Source organism: Muntiacus reevesi, chromosome 3 (assembly GCF_963930625.1).
Source record: "Muntiacus reevesi chromosome 3, mMunRee1.1, whole genome shotgun sequence".
Lineage (NCBI taxonomy): Eukaryota > Metazoa > Chordata > Mammalia > Artiodactyla > Cervidae > Muntiacus > Muntiacus reevesi.
In genome coordinates, this window is record NC_089251.1 from 177,429,658 (window position 1) to 177,456,081 (window position 26,424).

At 38.9% G+C, this 26,424-nt stretch overlaps 1 protein-coding gene across 8 annotated transcripts in view; it reads right to left on the reverse strand.

Moving 5' to 3' along the window:
* UTRN (utrophin) overlaps nucleotides 1-26,424 on the reverse strand; it is a 538,989-nt gene that overhangs the window by 342,441 nt on the left and 170,124 nt on the right. For all 8 annotated transcript variants that reach the window (XM_065931202.1, XM_065931205.1, XM_065931203.1 and 5 more), the window contains 7 exons: nucleotides 15,351-15,464; nucleotides 14,417-14,572; nucleotides 9,915-10,085; nucleotides 8,643-8,822; nucleotides 3,973-4,107; nucleotides 1,710-1,859; nucleotides 164-325 (listed from right to left, as the gene is read on the reverse strand). In XM_065931202.1, the coding sequence (XP_065787274.1) occupies nucleotides 164-325; nucleotides 1,710-1,859; nucleotides 3,973-4,107; nucleotides 8,643-8,822; nucleotides 9,915-10,085; nucleotides 14,417-14,572; nucleotides 15,351-15,464 (1,068 nt within the window). The remainder of the gene's footprint in view (nucleotides 1-163; nucleotides 326-1,709; nucleotides 1,860-3,972; nucleotides 4,108-8,642; nucleotides 8,823-9,914; nucleotides 10,086-14,416; nucleotides 14,573-15,350; nucleotides 15,465-26,424) is intronic.

Here is a 26,424-nt window from a genome sequence, read left to right on the forward strand (position 1 = left end):
AAACTATGAGAACCCCCAAACCCACATGCTGCCCTGTAAGTAAGGTCAGCCTCTCTCATTGATTCTGGGTGGAATGGTGGGCGGGGCTGGAGACCGGGCAGGTGAGGAAATGATTACAGACGCTCCCTTTATGACCAGAAGCCCCTCACACCCATGGCAGTACCTGAGCTTCCTGCGGAACTTGGAAGGCATCTACCCTGTCAGTCAAGTACGTTGTGAGCTGCTTGTCCAGCTCCCCTAAGCTCTCCTGCAAGACCTGGAGCATGTGGTCAGCTTCCCGCAGGACCTGGAGTTGCTTTTCCAAAGAAATCTGCTTGCTCTCTGCCTACAGGAGGGGAAACGTAATCATTAGTCTCAGCACAAACAGAAATGGCAGAATATAAGAAAACCCTTACGTTCTAACCACCAAGAAAAAGAGCAGACTGTAAAAGTACTACTTCAAGACTTTGGCCTGCACTATAAATAATAAATAGCAATAACAGTGAAACTGTCCTCCGAATACCTTGTGCATCTTGCAGGAAATTACTTCTTTCTATATACGTAACATAACAAAATAGGAAAATGCTCTTGCAGGCACTATGTTAAGTGAAACAAGTCAGAGGGTAAAAAGGACAAATATGGTATGACCTCACTTATATGGAGAATCTAAAAAATAACAAAAACAAGAAAAAGACAAAAAGGAACACCAAGTTGACAGAAACAGAGAATTGGTGGTTGCTACAGGCTAGGGGCTGGGCATGGGCAAAGTGGGTGATGAGGGTCAAAAGTTACAAGCTTCTAGTTATAGATTAAATATATAAATCATGCAGAAGTGATGTAAGGCATGATGGTTATAGTTAACAATACTGTCTTGAGCGATTAGATATCAGAAGTTCCCATCACAAAGAGAAAAACTGTAACTGTGTCTCATACCAGAGGTTAACTAGTCTTATACTGGTAATTATTTTCTAATGCATGCAAAAATCAGATCATTCTGTTGTACACCTGAAACTAATAAATGTCATATATCAATTATACCTCAATAAAAAAGGGGAAAATGTAAAGACTTCTTACATAACATACTAAAATAAAGAATAAAAATATGTCATTTATTACAAATTTAGGGCAATTTTAGGGCTCAATAATAAACCTATAAACAAAAATATAAAATATAACAGAATGTATATAGAGTGGATACATAAATCTCTATTTTTCTAAAGTTTAAAAAAGTTCTACAGATGTACATAGTATTGAACCACTATTTATTGCACTTTGGGGTTAAGTTCCAAGCTAGTCATGATCTAATCATCAACAGTTATTTTTTAAGATGTGTCTAAAAACTTCTAATACCCGTTTATCCCTTCTATAAAAACAGTCTCCTTTCTCTGCTTACTGATATGAACAGGCATGTTTGATACATTCTGAGTATATATCTAAGAGACAATGAATGGCTCTAATGTCTACTAGGATAAAGTGAGTTATTATTTTTATATACAACTGTAGTATGATCCTTAAAGAAAATTAAATAGTTCACAGATAGCAACAATCTCAAAAATAAAAACCTCTTAATCATCAAGTTCTGCCTGCCTGATAAAGTCTGCTCCTCCCCACCTAGTATTTCAATGTCCTCAACATCCCCACTGGTTACCAACTTTTCCCCTTGTAAGTTTTTGAGGTCAGCTCCATATCATAAACATTTAACCAACACTCAAGCATGGCTCAATTCTTACCAGGTGACTGAGGTCTTCATATCGACTGTTGAAAGCTTCCAGTTTCTCACTGATTATGTCATCGAGGATTCCTCCATCAATCAGAGTTTGGCCAAGTTCCCGAATCTGGGTGCGATTGTCTGCTGGATGTCGCAAAACAGATTCTAAAGACTGGACAGAGAGAAAAAAATAATGCATTTACCAAGGCAAAATGTATCAAGGATCCTAAAATTGTTCACTTTTTTAAGACAAGCACTGTATGATGTCACATATATGTAGAATCTTAAAAAAGTAAAATTCATGGAAACAGAGTAGATTGGTTAACAGGCACTGGTTGGGGGGGACGTGGAGGAAATGGGGAGAAGTTGGCCAAAGGGTAAATATCTCCAACTATAAAATGAATAAATTCTGGGTGTGTAATATATAGCATGGTGATTATAGTTAACAATACTGTATAATATATTTGAAAGTTACTGAGACAATAGATCTTAAAGGTTTTCACCACAAAAAATAAATGGTAATTATGTAAAGCAATAGAGATTTAACTAACCCTGTTGTGGTAATCATTTTTCAATATATGAGTGTATCAAATCAATACACTGTACATCTTAAACTTATACAATATTATATGCCAATTGTATCTCAATAAAATTGGAAGAAAAAACAAAATTGCTCATTTTTTTAAACAAATAATTCTGCCTTCTAGAAATCTATCAAAGGAACAAGATCATAAATAATTAGATAAATAAAATAGAGAATTCCACATGAATGATGATATCATTCCATAAAAATAATTTCCATAATTATTAATTACATAGAGAAATGTTCATGGTATGATTCAAAGTTTAGAAACAAAAAACAATTATTATACAAATAGCATTATTTCAAATAATTACATTATTAAAAATAGGTTCTTATTTTTCTACAACATATATAAAATGCAAGGCACTGTTTTATACACACACAAATATATACACATGTGTGTGTGTTAGTCACTCAGTTGTGTCCGACTCTTTGCAACCCCGTGGACTGTAGCCCAACAGGCTCCTCTGTCCATGGAATTCTCCAGGCAAGGATACTGGAGTGGGTTGCCATTTTCACCTCCAATTTATATACATACACACACACATACACACATAAATCTAATCATCGGACCAAAAACTATTTTCATACTACAGATGGGAAAACTAAAGCTCAGAGATATTAAGTAATTTGCCAACATATACACAGTAAAATGAAGAGACAAGATTCCAACTTGGCTCCTAAGCTCCAAAGCCTTCGATCCTGTCACTAAAAGCACTATCTTTCAGCATGTAGATGTAAAAATAATAAGAAAAATAATTCTAAAGAAGTACACTAAAATGTTTTAAAGTGTTAGCTTAGACTTGACTTTATACTTTTCTCCATGTTCCATATTTTTAGAATGGAACTAAATGTTTCAACTCTCAGGATAGTATGTGTTTTTAAAATAAGCTTTGATATTTTTCTTAATACATTCAATCTCTGACCTCTACTATTTAATCTGAGAAATGACACCTTCTCTCCAGCAGAGCATGTGGTTCCTAGAATTCAGATACCACATCTGACCTATTTCTGACCTCGAATCTAGTCATCTTCTTAATCACTTTCCATTCTTACAGTTTTAAAAGCATAGCTACAATCTTCTCTTTTGAGAAAATCTATTCTCTCCACACTTTATTCCACCTAAGAAAGAGCTACTAAGTTATCATGTGCCACAGGCTATGCTGGTAACTGGGGAACAACAGGAAATTCAGGCACATTTCTTGGCCTCAAGGAGCTCATGTCCGGGCATGGGGACAGGATCCCAGGCCTCTAACACTGCCGTTTTCAATCTGTCCTCCAACTTTTCACATCTGAAGAAAACAGAATAGGGGTCACTGTAAACACAGTGGCTCCTTGCCATGTCTAAGAAGCAAAAATAACTTTATGAAGAAACAAGAGAGCAATTGTCCTAATAACATAAGGCAGAGTTTTATCCAGGGACTGGTAAAAACAATCTGGAGAATCACTAGAGTACTTTATGGTGTCTAAAACGTACTAATCAGAAAACAACTAACCATCTCATGAGGCTGAGTTAGTGGGTCACCAATAATCTAAATATATGATGGTATGAATATTTCAGGCAATGCAAGAAAACACAAGTTACACGGAAAACCACGGAGGAAGCAAAAGCGTTTGCTGGCATAAGGCATTATGTTCCTCATTTGAATTATCTTTCAGCCTCACTGCAACAAAAAGCTCCACTCACAATCCAGGCTCCTACCTCCAGGGCTTCGCTGACAGCTTCTGTCTTCTCAGGCAGGGCTTCTGTGCTTTTCATGCGCTCTTCCAAAGTGTTTAGCCAGGTGGTCTCAAGATCCAAATAGTGAAGCAGTTCAATCCAACAAGACCATACCTCCTAAAACAGGTGGGAAAAAGTTAGACAAGACACGGAGTCATTTAGAGATACCGTGCATCTCTACGACTGCACATTCTCTCTAATCAAGAATAACTTCATTTAGATAAGAGTACAAATGGGCGTTGAGAAACTGATGAAGCTGGAATTTCAAATAAGTGGGATAAAATAAAATTCTTCAATTAATTCTATTAGACCAATTAGAGGGAAAGTAAGTCAGTCCCTCAGATGTGTCCGACTCTTTGTGTCTGCATGGACTGTAGCGTGCCAGGCAAGTATAGTGGAGAGGGTAGCCCTTTCCTATTCCAGGGAATCTTCCAGACCCAGGGATCAAACCCGAGTCTCCTGCATTGCTGGTAGATTCTTTACCATCTGAGTCACAAGATGAGCCCAAATGGAGGAAGGTGGGAGGCAAAGAGCAATAAGCTGCCTCATCTTTTTACCCTAAGATAAATTCCAAGGGTCGGTTTAAATGCCAAAAATAAAATTATGTAATTAGTAGAAGAAGCCAGGAGGGAAACATTATTATTATGTTTTTTTAATAGAAAGTTTAAAAAAAAATACTCAGACTTGTAACTCTTTTTAACAACTATATACGAAATTAGAATTCCCTGGGGACTGCCCTGCTCCTATACAGACTTTTTCCAACTTTTTTCTAAATTCATATGAATGTGTCTGTATATGCAGAGAACCATATTTATCCAAATATTATTTTGGATATCCAAATATATCCAAAAAATATTTTATCCAAAATAAGCTTACTATATTAGCTGCTTCCCAGGGGGCTCAGTGGTAAAGAATCCACCTGCCAATGCGTGGGACCCAAAGACATGGGTTTGATCCCTGGGTCGGGAAGATTCCCTAGAGAAGGAAATGGCAACCCACTCCGGTATTCTTGCCTGGGAAACCCCCTGGACAGGGAGCCAGGTGAGCTACACTCCATGGGGTCACAGAGTTGGAAACAACTTAGTTACTAAACAACAAGAGCAATTCTATTAGTTGGGATCGGCTTACTCCCTATTCCTATGAGGAGCTGGGTGTTAGAGCATGAATTTATCCTCCAGTTCCTAAGAGTAAAATTATGGGAGGAACATGCCCCTTGGAAGCGCCTGTCTGATTGATAAATTTAGGAGACAGAGCTCAGCATGGAGCCTCCTGCATCGGTCCTCTTTCAGACCCACTGAGAGAGGACACGTTTCAGCGTGGACTCCATATAAGATATACTTACCAGGTCAGGGGTCAGCCAATTTTCCTATAAAAGGCCAGATAGTAAATATTCTAGGTTTTACAGACCACATTTGGTCTCTGTCACAGATTCTTCTTTGTTAATTATTTCTGTGTGTGTTGTTTTGTTTTTAACAACACTTTAAAAATATACAAACAATTTTTAGCTCCTGGGCCATACAAAAAGAGCCACAAAGCAGATTTGACCTTTAGGCTATAATCTGCCAACTCCTGGCTAAGACTGGAAGGGAAAAGACATATCTTGTCCCCCAAGTTTCTATAGGCAGGAAGTAGGCTGAGAGATCTACTCAGCTGAGGGACTTCCCTGGTGGTCCGTTGGCTAAAACTCTGCGCTCCCAATGCAAGGGTGCTGGGTTTGATCCCTGGTCAGGGAACTAGATCCCACATGCAGCAATTAAGAGTTCTCATGCCACAACTAAAGACCCCGCATGATGTAACGAAGACCTGGCACAGTCAAGTAAATAAATATTTAAAAAGAAAGAAAGAAACCTGCTGTAGAAAAGTCATAAAACTGGTGGAGGAGAGACCTGGAGGAGGAGTTCCAGCTGAGTTCCCACTTGAACACAGCAGCAATTCAGAGTGGAATATCCATAAACCACATGGAGCAGAAGAGCCACCCAGCTCAGCCAAATCATCCCACAAAACCATAAAAATTGATAAATGGTTGCTTTTGCAACCTATTACATTTGGGGGAGCTTTGTTATGCAATCATGAATAACGGAAACACGAGAGTATACACTAAAAATATAAAAACATGTTTGGAAGATTAAACACCGTCTTTTGGATAACAGTTACTTCAAGAGAGGGATCAAGAGTTGGGATGGGATGGGAAAGAAGGGAACAGGTTCTGTAATGCCAATGGATTCTATTTTAAAAACAAGATCTGGAAAAATATGGGAAAATGTTAACATTAGCTATATCTGAGGGACATATTTATGGGTGTTAGTAATATCATCTGTACTCTTCAAGAAGTTTGTAATACTTCATAATTTAAAACACTTTAAAGGCATATAGAAGTAATCAAGGTAACAAAGTTGGACTCTTCAGAAGAAAAGCATCCTTACTCTAATTTAGAAGTTTGGGCTGTTTCTACCCAAGATCCATAATTCTGAGTGCTTGCATTCAAATCTCTTTGTTCTTGCCACTTTTCTGTTCAAAGATACCAAGGTGTCATCTTTTCTCTTTTATCTATATTGCTTTCTTACACTTTTCCTTTATTCTCTTAAACTAATTCTCTCAAATTAATTCCAAAATAATTCTAAAAGTATTTCTCAAAGCAATACTAAAACCTTGAAATATCTTCATTCTTCATTCTCAAACTGTCACCTCTGGGTGATAAAGACACCGTGAAGAAATGACACAGAATTTATTGTGGTCTTTCATTAGCTTGGGATACCCTGGGACCCTATTATTTAAACATAATAGCTATGAGTAGTTATTTTGGCTATAAATAAATAGGAAAACAAAGAAACAAAAGCAAAATCATGGGTGGTTGGGACAGAAAAGACAAGGCTACAGTAGAATTCAATTCCAGGATCATCCACTGGGACTTAAGATTAGCCATACATAATGTTACATACATGTTCACAGAATTTTAGATTCTCAGCTGAGAAACCTCAGGTGTTTCATGTTAGACAATATCTTAATATTAAAGAATGAGTTAGCGTTTGACTTGCAGCTTCCTTACTGTGACTTGTAATCCAGACTATACACAGTTTATCTTAGCACAGGTCTTCCCTAGTGGCTCAGACAGTAAAGAATCTGCCTGCAATGTGGGAGACCTGGGTTCATTCCCTGGGTCTGGAAGATCCTCTGGAGGAAGGCATGACAACCCACTCCAGTATTCTTGCCTGGAGAATTCCATGGACAGAGGAGACTGGCAGGCTACAGTCCACGGGGTCGCAAAGGGCAGGACACCAGTGAGCAACGAAGCGCACAGCACACATCTTAGCACAAAGGAGATTCAGAACAAGTAACTAATGAGTGAATTTACTTTATAGTTTGCAATCGTCAGTGACATTTTAGGATTTATCACAATATAATCATTTGTTTTAGGTTGAACTGAATTTAAATTAAATTGCTATAAATTGAAGAGCTTCTTCAGTCTTTTCAAAGAGATGTAACAAAAGTCACACATATAAAAACAAACAAGCAAACACTTAATATTAAAAAAAAAAAAAAAAAAAACCTCACAGAATCATCTACATCTTAAACCCAATGGCCAGGATACAGGAAATGGTCCAGCAAAATACCAGCACATTCACGTTAGCATTTCCTTCACTCTAAGTAAAACCTATAATTTCAGGGCTTAGTTACTCAGTCACATCCAACTCTTTGAAACCCCATGGACTACAGCCTGCTAGGCTCCTCTGTTCATGGAATTTTCCAGTCAAAACTGGAGTGGGTTGCTTTTTCCTACTCCAGGGGATCTTCCCGACCCAGGGATTGAACCAGCATCTCCTAAACTGGCAGGTAGATTCTTTACCGCTGTGCCATCTGGAAAGCCAAGGTCATCACCACCTAGCTATAATTTATTTTAATAAAATATAAGTGGGAAGGTATAACATTAAGTATTACACTATCATTCTGGAATTTTAAAATGACACATGTATACCTTTTTAACAATTACACTTATTAAGCAGATACAAACTGTAATTTCCAAAAAATATTTTAAAAATTAACCTCTGAAATCTTTGGCTTATAAAAATAACCTTAAGTGCAGGATTTCAAGAGGTTTAAATAACTATTATGATGGTCAGCCACATATAAGGCACATTTCTTTCAAGTTTAAAGTACTTCTCCTAAGAACTAGGCTAATGGTTGATTCTTCATTTATAAACTTAGACACCATTGTAAAAAAGAAACCTCAGTTCACTCTGTGTACTACCAGGCAAAAAAAAAGAGGAAGTACTCACTGTACATTGTTTTAGAATTTCAGAACGGGAACAGACCCTACAGATCATCGGTATTATGAAAACCTTGATTTCACATTTAGTCAATGCCTAAAGCTAAGAAGCAACTTTTCCAAGAACCTTCCACCAACTGCAGTCAGATCCTTATATCCAATTTCCTTTTCTCTCTGTTTCATTCTTATCAACCTATTACCTAAATTATCATCTAATAATATATTGTAACTATTATTATCTCCAATCATTATCTCAATCATTAAAGAACTACTTTAATGATACAGTATTTGAAAAGAAAAACGGAGGGTTTTTTCCCCAAGATATGGAAACAGCCAGTACAGTACAGAGTTTGAATCTCAGAAAGGCATCAGAGAAAAGATCCCTTACCTCCAGGGTGTGGCACTTTCCTCGAATTCTATTACAGAGAAGTTGGTAATTCTCCAGCACGACATTCAGCTCAGATGCCAGCTCCTGGCCACCAGAGGGCGCTTTTGCAGCTAATAACTTGATGCTGTCCTTGAGAATCTTCACTCGCACCTCCTTCTGCAGCACGTCCTCTTTCGCCCTCTGCTCCAGCACAGAATGAACTTAAAAATCAGCTCCCTGTCTCAGTAACCAATTTCTTCTTCAAAAAATAACCAAACCCAAACTAAAACGTCCAGATGATTCTACCTACCTAGTTGGAACAGAGAGTACTTTGCGAAATAAGAGGGCTAACTACAACAGTAGAAAATAATGCAACATTGTAAAGCAATTATGTGAAGTGAAGTGAAAGTTGCTCAGTCGTGTCCGACTCTTTGCTACCCCATGGATTATACAGTCCATGGAATTCTCCAGGCCAGAATACTGGAGTGGGTAGCCTTTCCCTTGCATTGGTAAAATACAATCCTTTTTAAAACTCTCTGCATAGACTTTTTGCTTTTGTTATACTTATGGGCAAGTTGCAACACATTTTTTTTTTAAGTAGCTTTCAAGACACTTTGTCCTTTGGCTTCAACACTAAAGGACAGTAAAAACAGTGTTAAAAATGTGGGAATGATATCCAGTTCTTTTCATATAAATAAAAAAGACAATGTGCAAGACCACTGACACAGGAATAAAAGTTAACAAGAAATACATCCTGTGGACCCAACTGACACTGAATCCCTTGACAATACTCCTGTGACTACTCTTACCTGCCCCAGTAAAATGGCTGGTATTCACGTGTGCCCTATGTATTTAGCTGGAAGAATACGGCTGGTGAAATAAAGATAGCTCCTAACCAAAATGGGTAATTCTCGCTTGTTCTTTATGAAAAATAATTCTTCCTGAAAATATTTGGAAATAAACAGTGGTGATGGTCGTACAACATTGTGAATATAAAGCTGATGCCAGTAAATGAGTCATTCTCCGCAGCTCCTCAATTCTAACACAGAAGACTTTCTCAGGGGCCCTCATGGACTCAACTCACGGCCTAAGTCCAACACATGAATCTCAGCTTCCTATCCCTACCCAAATCATTAATGGTAGCTGCCCTTCTACTTGCTTTAAATTGAAATTTTCCTGTGAGAGATTTTATGTACATACTACCCTTTCAGGCTAGGTAGATGACTGACTGGCTGGTTTTAAACAGAGGAGATGAGATATAAAGCCCCTTGACCCTAACTGTCCCAGGCTCACCTTCATTTCTTCCACAGCACTCTCAAGTTCTTCTGGTGATTTGTATTCAAAGTCCCTCTCCAGGTAGTCCTCTTCTGCCTGGGTCATCCATTCCTGCATCTCTGCCAAGTCTTTTTTCAGGTTCACCACTTTTTCCTGACTTTCAGACAACCTATTTTTTTTAATAACGATCTACAAAGGAAAAGTCATTCGCTCGAATAAACAAATATTAATACATTAAATGTCAACTTCTAGTTGCTAATATCTAAAGACAGAATAATAACTTTCCACCAAGAATCTCAAGATTTAAAAGTCAGATGAAGCCCTTAATACATTTGGTCCTGATGCTGTGGAATATAAGCAATAATGAAAACAACAATTATAACTGGGATTCAGTATCACATTTTGGACATTAATATGGAAATATCTAGTATAATTTTGAAAATGCATAACAGAGTAATGCTCTAACTTACATCAATAAAAGCATATATCTCAAGGAAATGTATTAACTGAAGCATCCAAAATGTCCATTTTCTCCTTCACAGGATTCCCCACTAAAAGTGCATTTTTAGAAAGAGGAGAAGAGGGAATTCACTGGTGCTCCAGTGGTTAAGAATGTGCCTGCTAATGCAGGAGTCACAGGTTCCACTCCTAGTCTGGGAAAATTCCACATGCCGCAGAGCAACTAAGCCCATGTGCCCCATCTACTGAGGGCTAATATGCACGCGCCATAAACACTAAAGTCCACACCACGAGAGCCCGTGCTCTGCAACAAGAGAAGCCACTGCAATGAAAAGCCCATGCACTGCAACTAGAGAGAAGTCCCTGCTCTCCGCAACTAGAGAAAACCTGCAGCCACAAAGATCCGGCACAGCCAAAACTAAATGAGTAAAAAAAATAATTTAAAAAATAGAGAAGAGAAGACTACTACTAAAGATATTCATAAAACACTGCTTTACAAAACTTTGGTTTTGATAACCTCCTCTATTGGTATATTCCACGCAGCTACAAAGAAGTTACGTTAGAAAATAGGTATTTGTCTGAATCTGGTTCAATAATTTTGTCAACTATTTCAGGGAGCCTGAAAACACCCTTCAGAGAGATCCTCCCTCTAACCACACACTGACTTCTACTGTGAAAGAAGATATCATACCATGTAGATGATCCAGGGCTCACTTCACTATTCACCCTCCCGCTCAAATGAAATCTCACCTTGCCACGGCTTGCTTGGCTGTGAAACTGATGGTGACGAAAGGGCAGTACAGGAATACGAGGGTTCTCATGGCCTTCCTGTTCCACTGTCCAAACAGGGTCATGGTCATAAAAATAGCCGGGCACTAAACAGGGGCTTGGATTTCACTGCCCAACATGGAACTCAGAAAGCCTACTGCCAGCAAGCCACACAGCCCTGCTGATCAACACTTCAACCTGGTGAGCTTTAAAAAAAGGAAACACAGATTTCGGGGACCCACATTCCCCAAATGCTTTTCACAAGTAGTTTCTAAACACTAGTCAGTCACATACAATTTTCATGGAGCCTCAGAGAAGTAAGAAAGATAAAGACACTGCAGCAAACTTCTCAAAAAAAGAAAAGCTCAAAGTTATCATTAATTATTCCGAGACTATCCGAGAGTATATACTTCCTATATTTTGACATTAAGATGCTTTTTCCTTTCATCAGATTGGGAATATAACAGACTGTTTTTATTTGTTGATTTTATATGTCTGTCCTTCCTTAGAAAAATAAAAATTTTGCAACGTGATGTTTGTCCAAAATTTCTTCAACCTTTTTACTACTCAATGAAATACAATAGTTTAGAACTGCTTCACATAATTACTCACACAGCACGTGGTTGCCTCCTTGCTGGAGACACTTAAAAAATTTTCCTGTGCGTTTATTCCCATACTTTGAGTCAACAACAATTCACAATTAATTCCATGTTGTCATTTGTGTATGTATATATGGAGACAGATGTTGTGCTATTAAGTCGCACAGTCGTGTCTGACTCTTTGGAGACCCCATGGACTGCAGCATGCCAGGCCTCTGTCCCTCACCATCTCCCGAAGTTTGCCCAAGTTCATGTCCATTGCATCGGTGATCCCATCCAGCCATCTCATCCTCTGATGCGCTCTCCTCCTTCTGCCCTCATAGATACATAGATAGATACCTATCTATCAATAGATTAATAGATCTAAATATCTACATGTATCTAAGGTTCTATCAATCTATCCATCAATCTCTTGTCTTCCTTGCTCCTCATCATCACTTCCAAATCATTTTCCTTATTTACTTCCCCAAAATATTCCAGCTCCTTTTAAGCACATATCATCGAATTGTAACACATTTAGAGGAGTCTGAATTTGACTAGAATACAAGATGATATTATGAAAGCATTTTCTTAAGTGTGACAATGATACTGCACTTTTGTAGAAGACTGTCCTCATTCATGGAAGAAGTATGCTGAAGTATTTAAGAATGAAGTGTCAAAATACTTTCAACTTCCTGTCAAAACTACATGAAGCAAAAAAAAAAAAAAAGGCATATGCGTTGGTGGTGTGTACATATATAGATGTAAAGAGGTGGGGGAGAAAGAGAATAGACAAATGCAGTAAAACAGTAACAATTGTCAAATTTAGGAATGGTTTATGGCTGTTCCCTCAACCATAATTTTAACTTTTCTTTAAAATTCAACTTATTCAAAATAAGGAAATTGGGGGGAAACAAAATACTCAGGGATGTAAATACAAAGTTTTCTTGTATAAACATTAAATAAAAGAACACTGTATTGAGAGATATATACTACCTATGTGACTGTCTATAGAGTATTCCTGCATTTCACACTTTCTCTTCTCATTCTTTTATCCCTTCTCACTCACTTCAGCTCTACGCAACCTCACTATTATTTCACTAACAAAATAAAACAATCGAAAGAAAACTACTACACCGTATTCCTACAGTACCCACAGTTGCTGCCCCATCCATTACCACAGAGGGGCCTCCTCACAGGAGCTCTTTCACTTAAAGGGTGGACCTCATCCACTCTTGCCTAACCAGATTTTGTTTCTGTCATTATTTCTCTCAGTCTTCTGTATCATCTCCTCTTTCTAAGGGAAATCTTTTTTGGCATGCAAATTTTCAATAATATCTCTGAAAAAAAAAATTACAAAAACAGTTCTTTGGATCCCCATGTCCCTTCTAGTATACAAATCTCATTTCTCTGTTCCCCTGAATAGAGAAATTCTCAAAGCTAGTTACCCTTGCCCCAGAACCTCATCTCCTTTCCTCTCCTCAACATTCTGCAGCGTGATTTTCTTTCCCACCACTCCACTGGAACCACTTTTCTCAAGGTCATCAAAAGCTTCCATCTAATGTGCTTTCCAGTTTTGACTGGGCTCAGCTCAGCATTGAGCTGTGAAAAATTTTCTCCACCAAGCCTTTGGGGTCTTAATCCTCTGGCATTTCCCCTGGGGCAAACCTTTCCTTCTTAGCATCCTTGGCCAGTGATTTGAGCTGGAAACCCCATTTACATGTACTGTAATTTTGAATTTAGTCCCAGTATGGGCAGCATCACTTGACCTATTCCCACTAAAGCTTCTCCTTGAGTTTTTCACCATTTCAGTAAATGGCACCACAATTTACACAAACTGGAAGCTTCGCAAAAATCCAGGAACAGTTGCTAACTATTTATTTTTTCCCATATCACATTAATGAATCTATTACTACACTCCCATCTCCACTTTCAAAATTTAGTCAAAACCTAACATTTCTCATGACTTCCACCACTATCTCCCTAGTCCAAGGGGCCACCTTCTTTCTCTAAGACTTCAATAACCTTTTAAAATACTTAAAGTATTCTCCCCATTTTTATTCTTGCTTTGCCAGAGCAAATTATCCACATAGAAGCAACAGTGATCGTGTTCAACTCTTTGCGACCCCATAGACTGCAGCCTCCGAGGCTCCTCCGTCCATGGGATTTTCCAGGCAAGAGTACTGGAATGGGTTGCCATTTCTTTCCCCAGAGGACCTTCCCAGCCCAGGGATCGAATCTGGGTCTCCCACATTGCAGGCAGACACTTTACCCTCTAAGCCACCAGGGAAGACTTAACGGATCTATCATATGTCAATTCATTCCTCAAAACTCTCTGCTTTCTAAGTGAAATCATACTTGAAATAAAATTCAAAACTTACACCTCAAAAGTAATACACAACCCATCTCTACCCACCTCCTGACCCCAAATCCTTCCCTCCAACCTGCTAACTCTTCCCTTCATTCTATTCCAGCTATAATGACTTTCTTATTCTTTATTGCACACATCAAGCTCATTCCCATCCAGGGGCAGAGTGGACAACAGTACCCACCCTTCATTAAAAAAGTTATCCAATTCTTGCCCCAAACTGCCACCCATGCTATAGTTTTCTAGATCACTGGTTTTCAGTCTGGATGGGATATAAAATTATTCAGTCAAGAGAAGCCATTATCTACCTCTTGAAATTCATATGCAGGTTAAGCTGAAAACCTTACCTCCTTGCTAAATTTCTCCAGTTGTGATTGGCAGTCAACTAGTTTTGTTTGCATCCAGGCTTTGATTCCAGCAACTGGACAGCTTCGAAGGTTAGCCTCTATTTCTTTCATGTCTTTCAGAGACGATTCAATTGTTTCTATTTCATTAACAAATGCCTGAACACATAAAATAAGCCCTTGTTGAGTCCATTCCGACATAAGTGGATGCCATTATTATAGTTTGACTGCCTCTATCCCTGCAAATATTTAAGAACAGACTGCTTGGGAGTCAAGACGTTTAACGACTTAAAAATATTGTGTCTTAAGAAATTCATTTCACCTGAGTGATTCAAATAGCCATCTGCCAAATTAGACTGCAAATACTTGACTCTCAGCAGGGAATAGTACTTTTAATTAATTTACAGAAGCCTGATGATTCCACCAAATATAAAATGCATGAAGTATTACTGGCAAACTTCATTTGTAAAGTGTTTTTTTTAGTCTCACCATAAGTACAGTGAGAATGATATACAATTGGTAATTATGACACTAAGACTGTCACTGCAACATAAAACAGCAGCTACTAATGAACTAAAATTGCTCTTGTGTTCTCCATCCAAAATTTATTCTGCAATAATCTATGTGGGAAAAGAATCTGAAAAAGAAACAGATACATGTGTAACTGAATCACTTTGCTGTACATCTGCAACTATGTTCCAATATAAAATAAATAATTTTTAAAAAACTTTATAATCACAGCAAAAAATAGAAATGTGAATTATAAGTCATTCTTTGACTAGTTATAAAGTCAAAAAAAAGGTTTATATTGAAACATGTTTTATCTAGATTTATTGTCATACCATATTCTTACAATTTTAATAAAAGCAGCAAATAATAAAGAGGAAGAAGAAAATTTTATTTATTATAGCGGATTCCCCAGATCAGCAGAACTCACAGAGCATTGGTCAAGCTGTCTTTGTAGCCCTTCAGCATCTCCTTGGACAGCCTGCTCTTTCATTAAGAAGTCTTTCACACCATCCATCCACTTCTCAATGACTTTTGAATCAGCCTAGATCGAACACAATAACAAAGAGGGATATTACTCTGTGACATTCAACCTACTACATCTCAAGATCTATTGCTACAGGAGAAAAGGCAACTTTTCAAAACTTTGATAGCATCATTTTCATTTATTTTATTTCTTTAAAAAAAAAAAGTCCAACATTGAAAATAATTATTTCTTTCATTGTCACCTAAAATCCTCATGAGATGATATCTTGGTGATCATTCTAAAAATTTCAAAATGTTCTCCAGTGAACAAAACTATCTTGCTTAATATGAGCTATATCTATGATTAAAAATTCAAATTAAAGGGAGAGATGCTTTTCTAGATATAATCAGTTTAAAAAATCATTTATTCTTATATAATTTAGAGCAATTTTCTCCTTAAGTTAGCTACTCAGGGCAGGATTTGAAAAACAGCACAATGGAGGGAATACAGTAGACTGTTTTTAGTTCTGTGATTGGATGCTTTGTTATCTGAGAACCCAGTACGGTTCACTACCCAGCCCCATTCCTTCACCCAGCACTTACTAAGCACCCACTGTTATCCAGTTCCTGTATGTGGTGCTGGGGAAATGAGAAAGGAAACATTTTGCAGAAAGAACGAGACTTCAGAGAGGCAGTAACATTGGAACTGGACCTTAAAGAACGCAAATAACTAGATCCAACTTCAGCTCCAAAACTACATTAAAGTGATGAACATTTCTTTCCGGGTGCCCATTCATCACTGGTCAGTATGACTTGTTCCTTTCCTTGTACCTTCCTCAATTATTTGTTTCTTCTTCCTCCCTAGGAATGGAGATAAATTAACTATCTTATTCAAAAATAACCTTCAGACTGGAAAGCAGCCACTATGTCTTCCCTTAGTCTTTTAGTGGTTATAAAATCACAATTCATGCCGTGATGTCTCTAGAACACGATCCCCAGATACTGTTCTCCACACTCCGATCAACTTGCTCTGGTAATTACATCAACTTTTTAATGTACTTAAACTATGCCACCAAGAACCAATTACTCTTATCCTTAAAATGCTGGAATGAATGACAAAGAGGGAACCTAAGTGGTATTTCAGATATAGACAGTATATTCAGAAAATGTCATCTGAATTTCTTTTGTTTTATTTTGCTTATTGTAGAGTTGCATTTTGTTTCCTTTTCAAAATTTTTTATAGATTATATATTATTCATAATATTATGGTTAGCTAAAAGTCCAAAAATTCCATAACAACCTCAAAAGAATATTTTTCCTACCTACCTATATTGTTTAATTGACTTTGGTAATAAATTCAGAACTTGAAATTACAAATATTAACAATATTTAACAATACTACTTAGTAATAAAATAATAAAAAGCCAACAGAATGATTCAAATTTTCAGTCTCTCCACTTTCTTATCAGCTGCTCTTCCCGGCTTTCTCTTATCTGCAATCTGACAGCGAGGCATCCTTCTCCTGTTGAGTTGGGTTTTTTGTTGTTGTTGTCGTTTGGTTGGTTGGGCTTGGGGGTTCTTTCCCAGGTGAAAAATAAGGCCAATTACAGTCCCTTCCTGAGCATCCCCACACGAGGACATCACCTAATTCATTAGCCAACAAACTTTTCGGCTTAGTATTCAAAACATGGGATAGCATCTAAGTAGAATGTCACTTAGGTTTTCAGGGATACTCCCAAATACTTTACTGAAATCAAGCCTTACCCAAAATGATAGTCTGTGAGCACTATTTAAGCCAAATGAGCACACATGAAATGTGAGACTATGAATTTGTATATCTAATAATCTAGTATCCTCCTCCAAAAAATTAAATAAAAGAAAGCAGTACTTAAAGAAATGAGGTCTGGACAAGGCTTCTGAGTGGTGTCCGTGCTGATTTCTGGGGAGCACCACTCTCTTTCCTAAGCACAGGTAAGGTCTCTGGTCAATCATTTATCTACAGCTTTGCCAGGAACTGACACCAAGCTTAGTGCAGGTCCTTAGCTCCCAGAAAAGAATGTTCCCCCTTATTTAAGACATTCACCCATCTCCAATGTCCTGGTAATTTCATCACAAGTCGCGTAATGCGACCTTGAGATCATGGGTAAAACACCACAGTACTGGGGATGTAGATTTCAGCATCAGAAGGATCGCGTGGTTTTTCCATCTAACTCATAATTCAGGCTCTAATGCACTCTCAGTAATGACCATTCTCCACTTTCCAGCTCGCAAGGTCATTCTCTGATGAAGATGGGAAGCAAAGAGGGCTTATGTGGCCGAGCCTTTCTGTCTCCTCTATTCATATTACACCACCCGGAGCAGGCATTTCTCATTTCTCCTTGTCCCAAGCACAGCTTTGAAAGCCCTTTCAGTCACACTGAGCTCTTTCCCCAAGCTTCCTTTCCCCCTGCTCTTCAGCCTGTTTCTGCCACTCTTATACATCCATGCTACTCTGATAATATTTTCAATCAGTGACATCTTTCTTCTTTTAGACTTGCTTCAGCATTCACAGGCCTTATCCAAGAAGACTGCTTAGGAAGACATAGTCAGGCAGGGGAGGGTGGGGTGTGCAAAAGATAAAAAATGCAAAAGGAAAGAACAAAAACATCTGTAGAGTTCATGAGGGCCTTTTTAAACTGTTCACCTAACTTGTTACCACTTCTTGCACTGTTAATCTCTAGTCTGAACTTTTTCAGAATTCAAGGCAGCATTACTGCTGTGTAACAGGGCAATTCATTTAATCAAGTTTGGAGTAAGGAAAATTGACAGTCTCCCGGGCCAAGAATTTTTGAAATTTATATGGAGGTTTTAACCACAATCAGCCTTGACTGATGTGAGCAGCCTGAGGGATCCCTGTCTTTGGTACAGAAAAGGAAGTCTTGTCCCATCAACCTCCTCCCTCTCTCCCTCCTTCAGACACACACAGACCCTTGTGAGCACACACATTCACACACACACCCCCGTTCCTCCTCTTACAAGTTGCATGTGTGAATGCTTAGTCACTCAGTCGTGTCAGACTCTTTGATGGACTTTAGTCCACCAAGCTCCTCTGTCCATGGTATCATTCTCCAAGCAAGAATACTGGAGTGGGTTTGCATGCCCTTCTCCAGCAGATCTTCCTGACCCAGGGATCAAACAAGCATCTCCTGGGGCTCCTGCATTGGCATGCAGATTCCTTACCACTGAGCCACCTCGGAAGCCCTCTCCTCCTACAGTGAAACATGAGAAAAAAGGAAGAGGGAAGCAACAGACACAGACAACCCAGGAGACCAATGGATCATCCCAATGATAACAAAGGGAACAGAGAGGAATCTGAAACGCTGTTTTCACTCCTAAAAGTCCTGCAGGGTAATCCTGACCGCGCTCAGTTCTAAGACAGGCAGCGTGACCTTTGAAAAGAAAGACCAAGGTCTGAATACCTAGCTCAGCACCTAACCAGCCACGAGACCTTGAGAAACTTCTCAGTTTCTCTTCTGGGAGTTTCCATAGCTCACCTATAAAACAGGAATAACAACAACTACTCTGCCTGACTATTCTGAAAAACAGAGATGGTTTAGACTGGCTCTGGTACAGAGTAGGTTTGCAGTAAATGGTAGCTACTATTACTCAGACCTACAAAATCAAGTGCCTTATTACCAAGATTAAGCCCACAAAAGACTTACCACTTTGGGTCCTGGTGTCTGTTCCCAACAGACACTTCGCAGAACCAGCAGCAAGGGTGGGGACATATTTGCATAAGCATCAATGTAAAGTGTCCAACTGCTGTCAACATCAATGCTAGTTCCATCCTATAGCTGCTCAAAGTGACTGTGATCTCAAAGTGCTTATGATCTTTCTCAGCAGACCTGGCTGAATTCAGCTCAGCAGAAGGGACCCAAGTACATGAGACAAGGCCCAAAAGAAAGGGGCCTGATAACAGCAGCTGCTCGAGGCCTCTCCACCCTGTGGCTGTGCCATGTGGGAAAGGTTACTAGGTCACTACGATCACTGCAACAGCCACTTGTGGACAGGTAAATGTGAAAGGTGGAGAGGCTTTCCAATATCTCCTCTCCCCCTAGAAGAAAAATAATTGTCTTAGTCCACTTGTAGCAGATGTTTCCCATGCTTTTAAAAAATACCAAAATCTGCTCATCTTTAAGTGAACAGTACAGCTAAGAGGTCACAAAGAAAGTGAAAAAGTTCACATGAAGAGTGTTTCTCTGTCCATTTAATAATCACTCAGCTGATGCCTTTATGAGTTTCTAATGTACACTAATGTGTATTTAATTTTTTTTTACCTTCTCCATTCACTTGCAGAATGAATATAGGAATAGAGATACACAGAGATACTTAAGGGGCAATTTCTCCCTCATTGCAGGCGGATTCTTTACCAGCTGAGCCTCCAGGGAAGCCCTAAAGGGGCAATTTCTAATGTTCTGTCTTCATTGGAAGGACTTCAGTTCTTTTAAAGCACAACAAAAAAAAACTGTTTAAATCCTAGTAAATTTCTAAAATGAATGTTATTATTTCACAGGCAAAAACACCCTATATATACTAATCGAAGGTAACAATTTCTCATTCGTATTTATACTCATAAATTCTCAATGAAATATAAAATGACTAACATGGAAGTTTTTAAAACCAAAGTATCAAATACTCCAGTTTGGAGGGATCAAAATATTGCACTGACCACCATGGCTCAAAAGCACTTCGGATGAGCAACACCTGCTGCTGGGTCACAGAAAAGGAATGTAAGGTCATAGAAACAATTCCATTAAGTCTACACGTCCATCTCCCACCCCCCACCCCTGAACCAGGGATGGAGGAAATCTGAAGCCTGGTATCTCTGCATGGACAACAGTAAGATTCCAAGGTACACAACTACCACCCAAGATTTTATTTACAGCGAAATTCTTGGCATTTTATCTTGTTCCTCCCCCATCTGTTGGAATGTCCACAGCTTTTTAAATAGCCAATATCTAACCCAAGACATAGGCAAGAAGAGTTGTGAAACCAAATTTAAAACAGTAACTTAAGGCAGTATGTTTCTATTTTCTTTGATTTATATTCATTAACCTCAAAACACTCTCAGTGTTCCCTCACTTAGTAGAGAAGGCCCACAGTGACCCTGCTACTGCATTTATTAATCTGAAACCAACAGCATTCTTAAATTTAAGATCCAAAAAGCACCAATATTTCCTGTATTAAAGTAAAACACATTCACAATGAGGAAGAGAAGAAAAAAAGAAACCTATGAGATCATTCTATCAGTTATGTGTTACCCAGAAAGAATTAAATCTGTTACAAGGCACATTACTTTTAGAAAATGTTTACCCTTGGGTTTCTACCCTGAAATGTGTTCCAAAGTAATTTTTCAAGCTGGTTCTGCTTGTTTCAGAGCTCCAGCATGTTCCCTTCCACACTCCGGGTGAGAACACAAGAGTGTTCAGTGTGTGTCTCTGTCCATCCATCGAAGGGAGAGGTGTGACTACATGGGTGTCCAGCCAAGGACACCCAGACATTTAGACTTTATAACAGATCCAGCCTCACTAGAGAGGTACGAACGCGTACTATGCCTGCAGGCCCCTGCAAAGCGGAGACATTCACATCCACTCGCCTGCTGTATGCCAGATAAGGTCTCTATGCTCAAAGAGCTCATGCCCTGGAGAAGGACAGACATACAGGTCTCAGCCTTAAGAAAAGGTGGCCTGAGATCGGGTAAGTGTGAAGGTATAAACAACATGTAGTGGAGGAAGGAATAATCAGGTCTGAGTGTAATGGTGAATAAGACCAAAGACTGCTCGGAGAAGCAGCTTCTTCTTTAAGGATGAACCGAGAAAAGGAGGCTGTAAATTCCTAGCAAGTAAGTGACTTTTCCGGAAAAGGGCAATTGTCTGATGTGTTCTTTGTGACCCACCACACTGTCTGCCCACCCGAGACAGCTCACAGGAGAAGATGCAGGCAGGGCTCGAGAGCAAGGAGAAGGCAGGAGACGCGAGATGTTTGTGAGAGCACTTTGTATTATTTTGACAAAGACAACCAGCTGCCTTCCAGAAATGCAACTCTGGTATTAGTGCGGCCAGTGAATCCAAGAGAGAAGAGCTGCAAGCAGGAGTCAGATTTAAACGGTAATGGGATTATCAGGGCAACAGGTTTATAACAGTCTGCAAACAGAAGGAAGGGGCTAAAGAGAAGGTTCAAAGAGGAGGGAGGTAAATATTGGTAAATATGAGAGCTTGTGTGGGCCTTGAGGACAGTTTCATGACTTGGAGGTGCTACGTCCAACCCTGTGTGACTCTATGAACTGTAGCCACAAGGCTCCTCTGTCCATTGGATTTCCCAGGCAAGAATACTGGAGTGGGTTGCCACGCCTTCCTCCATGGGATCTTCCTGACCCAGGGATCAAAACCACATCTCTTAAGTCACCTGTATTGGCAGGCAGGTTCTTTACCACTAGCGCCACCTGGGAAGCCCATGACAAGCTACAGGGGATCTTGAACAGGGTAGAGGAAACCATAGGAAATACACTTGCAGCCACTGAACTCAAAGATATTACTGCTGGTGATAGCAGTGTCTTAGGATTTTATAATATTTAATCCCCATAATTCATAAGAAAGTCATGTCAGTAAAATCAATGGTGAAATTTTTCATATGTTTGAAAATATTTTGCTTCCTGGAAAGAGTGGTAAGACTTTCTGGGAGAGTTTTTTTAAAGCATCAGCAACATCTTAAGAACAAGAATTGAGATCATTAATTTGGCAAAGAATAGATTTAAAGAAGAATTTACAAACATATTTGAACATGACACTGTGAATAACAATGCAGGCCCCACCACTATTTATATAAAAGAAACCAACCATGTAGATATGGGAAAGGCAGGCACATAAGCAAAACACTATTTGCCAATGAATAACGGAAAACTAAAATTTGTACATAAAAAGATACCAAGATCACCTTTCAAGTATTGTAGGATGGTAGGGAAACTGTAAGCACACAGCTTTGAAAATACTCTCAAAGTTTAAATGTGCTGTGTCAATAAAAAGCATTATAATTTTGAGTAGCGAAATTGATATTCTAATCCATATTTATGCATTTGTTTACCATTTATTTAAATAGACGTGATACTGGGATACAAGTAATACTGGGAGTATCAATGGACTCCCTCATGGAGTCCCAGTATCACTTGGTTCTGTTAGTAAGGGGGGGAAATGATTAGAATTAGTCATATTCATGAACTTTTCTTTCTTACTTTGAGTATGTGTATCTCCAGCAAGGATCACTGTTACTGTTAGCTACTCCCAGGAACGGAAATGGTATTGGGGAAGAAAAGTCACAGTTGGTTGCTCAGTCATGTCCAACTCATTGCAATTCCATGAACTGTAACCTGCCAGGCTTTTCTGTCCATGGAATTCTCCACACAAGAGTGCTGGAGTGGGTTGCCAATTCCTTCTCCAGGAGATCTTCCCAACCCAGGGGTTGAACCTAGGTCTCCTGCATCGCAGGCAGATTCGTTACCATTTGAGCCACCAGGGAAGCTCGTTGGGAAAGAAAGGGAACTTCTCAGTGCTCATTCTCAGTAAGTCTCTGTTACTCAATGTCTTCAACGAGCAGTATGTATGTATTTCTTACACAGTTTGAAATGCATTTGAAAAATAAACAAGTCGACCACTTTGTTCCTAAGAAACATCATCATAAATTGGCACTGAACCAAAAACCTACAGTACTTCATGCCTTAAAGACAAAATAGAACTTGAATGCCTAGAAAAAGACACCAGGTCATTAGAAAAGGAAAAACAACTTTAATCTACAAATGAATATTGACTGCAATTATCTTCAGGGGAAAAAGTAAAAGTTTTCCTAAGTGAATTGTGAGTAGTTTAAGTAACAAGCAATTCGTTCAAAGCAAATATAGGAGCAAAATGTTCTTTAGAATTGAAGAAATATATATTTCAATAAAGAAGCTGCATGACTAGGGAATACAGACATCGCCAACAGTCTTATAGTTAGGACACAAAAAGTAAATTTAAAAATTTTAATTCACATTAAAATCTGTTAATGTAATTTAAAAAAAAAAAATCTAAATATTAGGACACAAAAAGTAACTTTAAAAATTTTAATTCACATTAAAATCTGTTAATGTAATTAAAAAAAAAAAAAAACCTCTAAATATGAAGACACATGTGCTTGAAGTGAGATATTTTTAAAGGAAATAAAGTTGGCGTATGCTCCAGCTGGGCTTCCCTGGTGGCTCAGATGATAAAGAATCCGCTTGCAATGCAGAAGACATGGGCTCGATCCCTATGTTGAGAAGATACCCTGGAGAAAGGAAGGGCTACTCACTCCAGTATTCTTGCCTGGAGAATTCCATGGATAGAGGAGCCTGGCAGGCTGCAGTCCATGGGGTCACAAAGAGTGAGATATGACTGAACAACTTAAGAAAAAGAAAAGTTGGCATATGCTCCAACTGGCCTGGATTTGCTACATTAGTAACAACCACAGAAATCTCTTTTGTGTTCTGCAGGAATACTTATTCACTTTAAATTCCATATTAAAATATTGGCACCCATTTAGCTAACCCTAAAAGAACACATCATGAAGTCAGAAGAGATTAGCCCTTGGGTTAATCTTCACCCGTAAATTTTCCTAACTATATCTCAGAATTTATGAAAATAAAGCAATGATCTTTTGAAAAGATAGGAAATACTTTAATCACCATTGCTCAACATTGGCCCTGATGACATCTGGACCAGGAAATTCTTCTGTTGTGTGGGCTATCCTGTGCATCAGCTGTAACCTTGGCCTCTACCCACTAAGTTGCCAACAGAATCCACCCTTTCCCTATAGTTGTGATAACAAAAAATGTCTCCAGACATTAAAAAATGTCCTTCTGGGGGCAAATTTACCCATGGTTGAGAACCACTGATAATCCAATACTTGGAACGTAACAAAAATTTTAAATCACAAATAAAGAGTAATTGTGGTTTTTAATGTTGGAAAGAATGACAATTGAAGACTGTTGGCTCAGACAGTAAAGAATTCGCCTGCAAAGCAGGAGACCTGGGTTCAATCCCTGGTTCTGGAAGATCTCCTGGAGAAAGGAATGGCTACCCACTCCAGTATCCTTGCTTGGAGAACTGCACGGACAGCGGAGACTGGAGGGCTGCAGTGAGGTCGCCAAGAGTCTAACACTACTGAGTTACCAACGTGCACACGCGCGCGCACACACACGCACACACACAAAGGGAAGTCGATCCACTCACAAATTTAAGCCAAAAATCTACAGAAAAACACACTCCTCTTCAAAATTAATGGTTTGCTCGAATGAGATCTCAGTGTAGAACTGCAGCTTACACTTCAAGAAAACTAATTCCTTCCACTACGACCACAGAACCCCTGCCATCCTTATTTTCCCGTCATGACTTGGAACTGTCGGTTTCTATGTCAAACAGCTTCCCTCATATTTCAGTGATCCCCTCTCTTGCTCATCTTCCTGGATCCTTTCCTAGACTGTATAACCTACCAGCTTCTACCACATGCTCTGATTTTAATTTTTAAAACATCATTTTCATAAGTTTTGTCTTCATTTCAATATTTCCACTTTCTTAGAAACAACTTATAAAAATTCTCATATATACAAGCATATATATAGAACATCTCTAAATATATATATACACACACACATATATATATATATATGTGCACATCTAAATCTCATATTACTAATCTCATTTCATTCACTGAAAAATATCATTGCGTGTCTTCTCTGTGCCAGGCACTATATGAGAAGTATACCCTGGATACGTAAGTAGAGAAAATAAACCACAAAAGACCAAGGTAAGGAGGCACTGAAAGTGAAAGTGAAAATCGCTCAGTCCTGTCCCCATGAACTACACATACACAGTCCATGGAATTCTAGGCAAGAATACTGGAGTGGGTAGCCTTTCCCTTCTCCAGGGGATCTTCCCGACCCAGAGACCAAACCCAGGTCTCCTGCATTATAGACAGATTCTTTACAAGCTGAGCCACAAGGGAAGCAAGGAGGCACTCGTGGGTTACAAAGAGAATGTAATCAGTTCATCCTTCATCTGGACCTTCTCTACCAGGTGACTCAGAAACTTCATCACTTCCTTTCTTCATCCTCCTTGCAGGTGAAACATTAAATCCTGACTATCCCATCTGACATGGACCTTGACCACTTTCTCCTTACATCCTCACATTATCCTTTCTTCTGGAACTCTCTGTCAACATTTTCAGATGGAACAAAGGATTCTGCTTCTAAATAGCTCAGTTGGTAAAGAATCAGCCTGCAATGCAGGAGACTCCGGTTTGATTCCTGGGTCAGGAAGATCCCCTGATGAGTGGATAGGCTATTCACTCCAGTATTCTTGGGTTTCCCTTGCAACTCAGCTGGCAAAGAATCCACCTGCAATGCAGGAGACCTAGGTTCAATCCCTGGGTTGTAAAGATCCCCTAGAGAAGGGACAGGCTACCCTCTCTAGTATTCTGGCCTGGAGAATTCCATGGACTGTACAGTCCATGGGGTAGCAAAGAGTCAGCTTTCACTTTCACTTTTCTGAATTTTCATGTTCCTCGAATTACCTGCTTTCCCAATCTGATACTGGTTGTTAGTAGCCTAGTTCAGGTTTTTCAAAGGTCTAAAAATGTCGGAAATTTTAAAGAAACAGCTTCAAGAACTCGACTATCTGCTACTATCCAGGCAACGTCTACCACTCTAACCGAGTCACCACTGCAATCTAACCACCAACCAATATTTCATGCAAGCTCATCTCTGAAACATTATTTTGACAATTATAAGCAATTTTCTCTTATCTGCAAGGTCCAGTTTACTGCTACCAACAAGGCTTTTTGCTAGGCAAAAGGAGATAAATGTGGTTTCCAGTACCATTAAAAGTATATCTTTGGTTAGAAGTATATATCCCATCTTAAGTACATTAACAAACATGGGACCAGAAAGAATGCAAACTACACAAATAATAGATATTTAATGACAATTACTACTT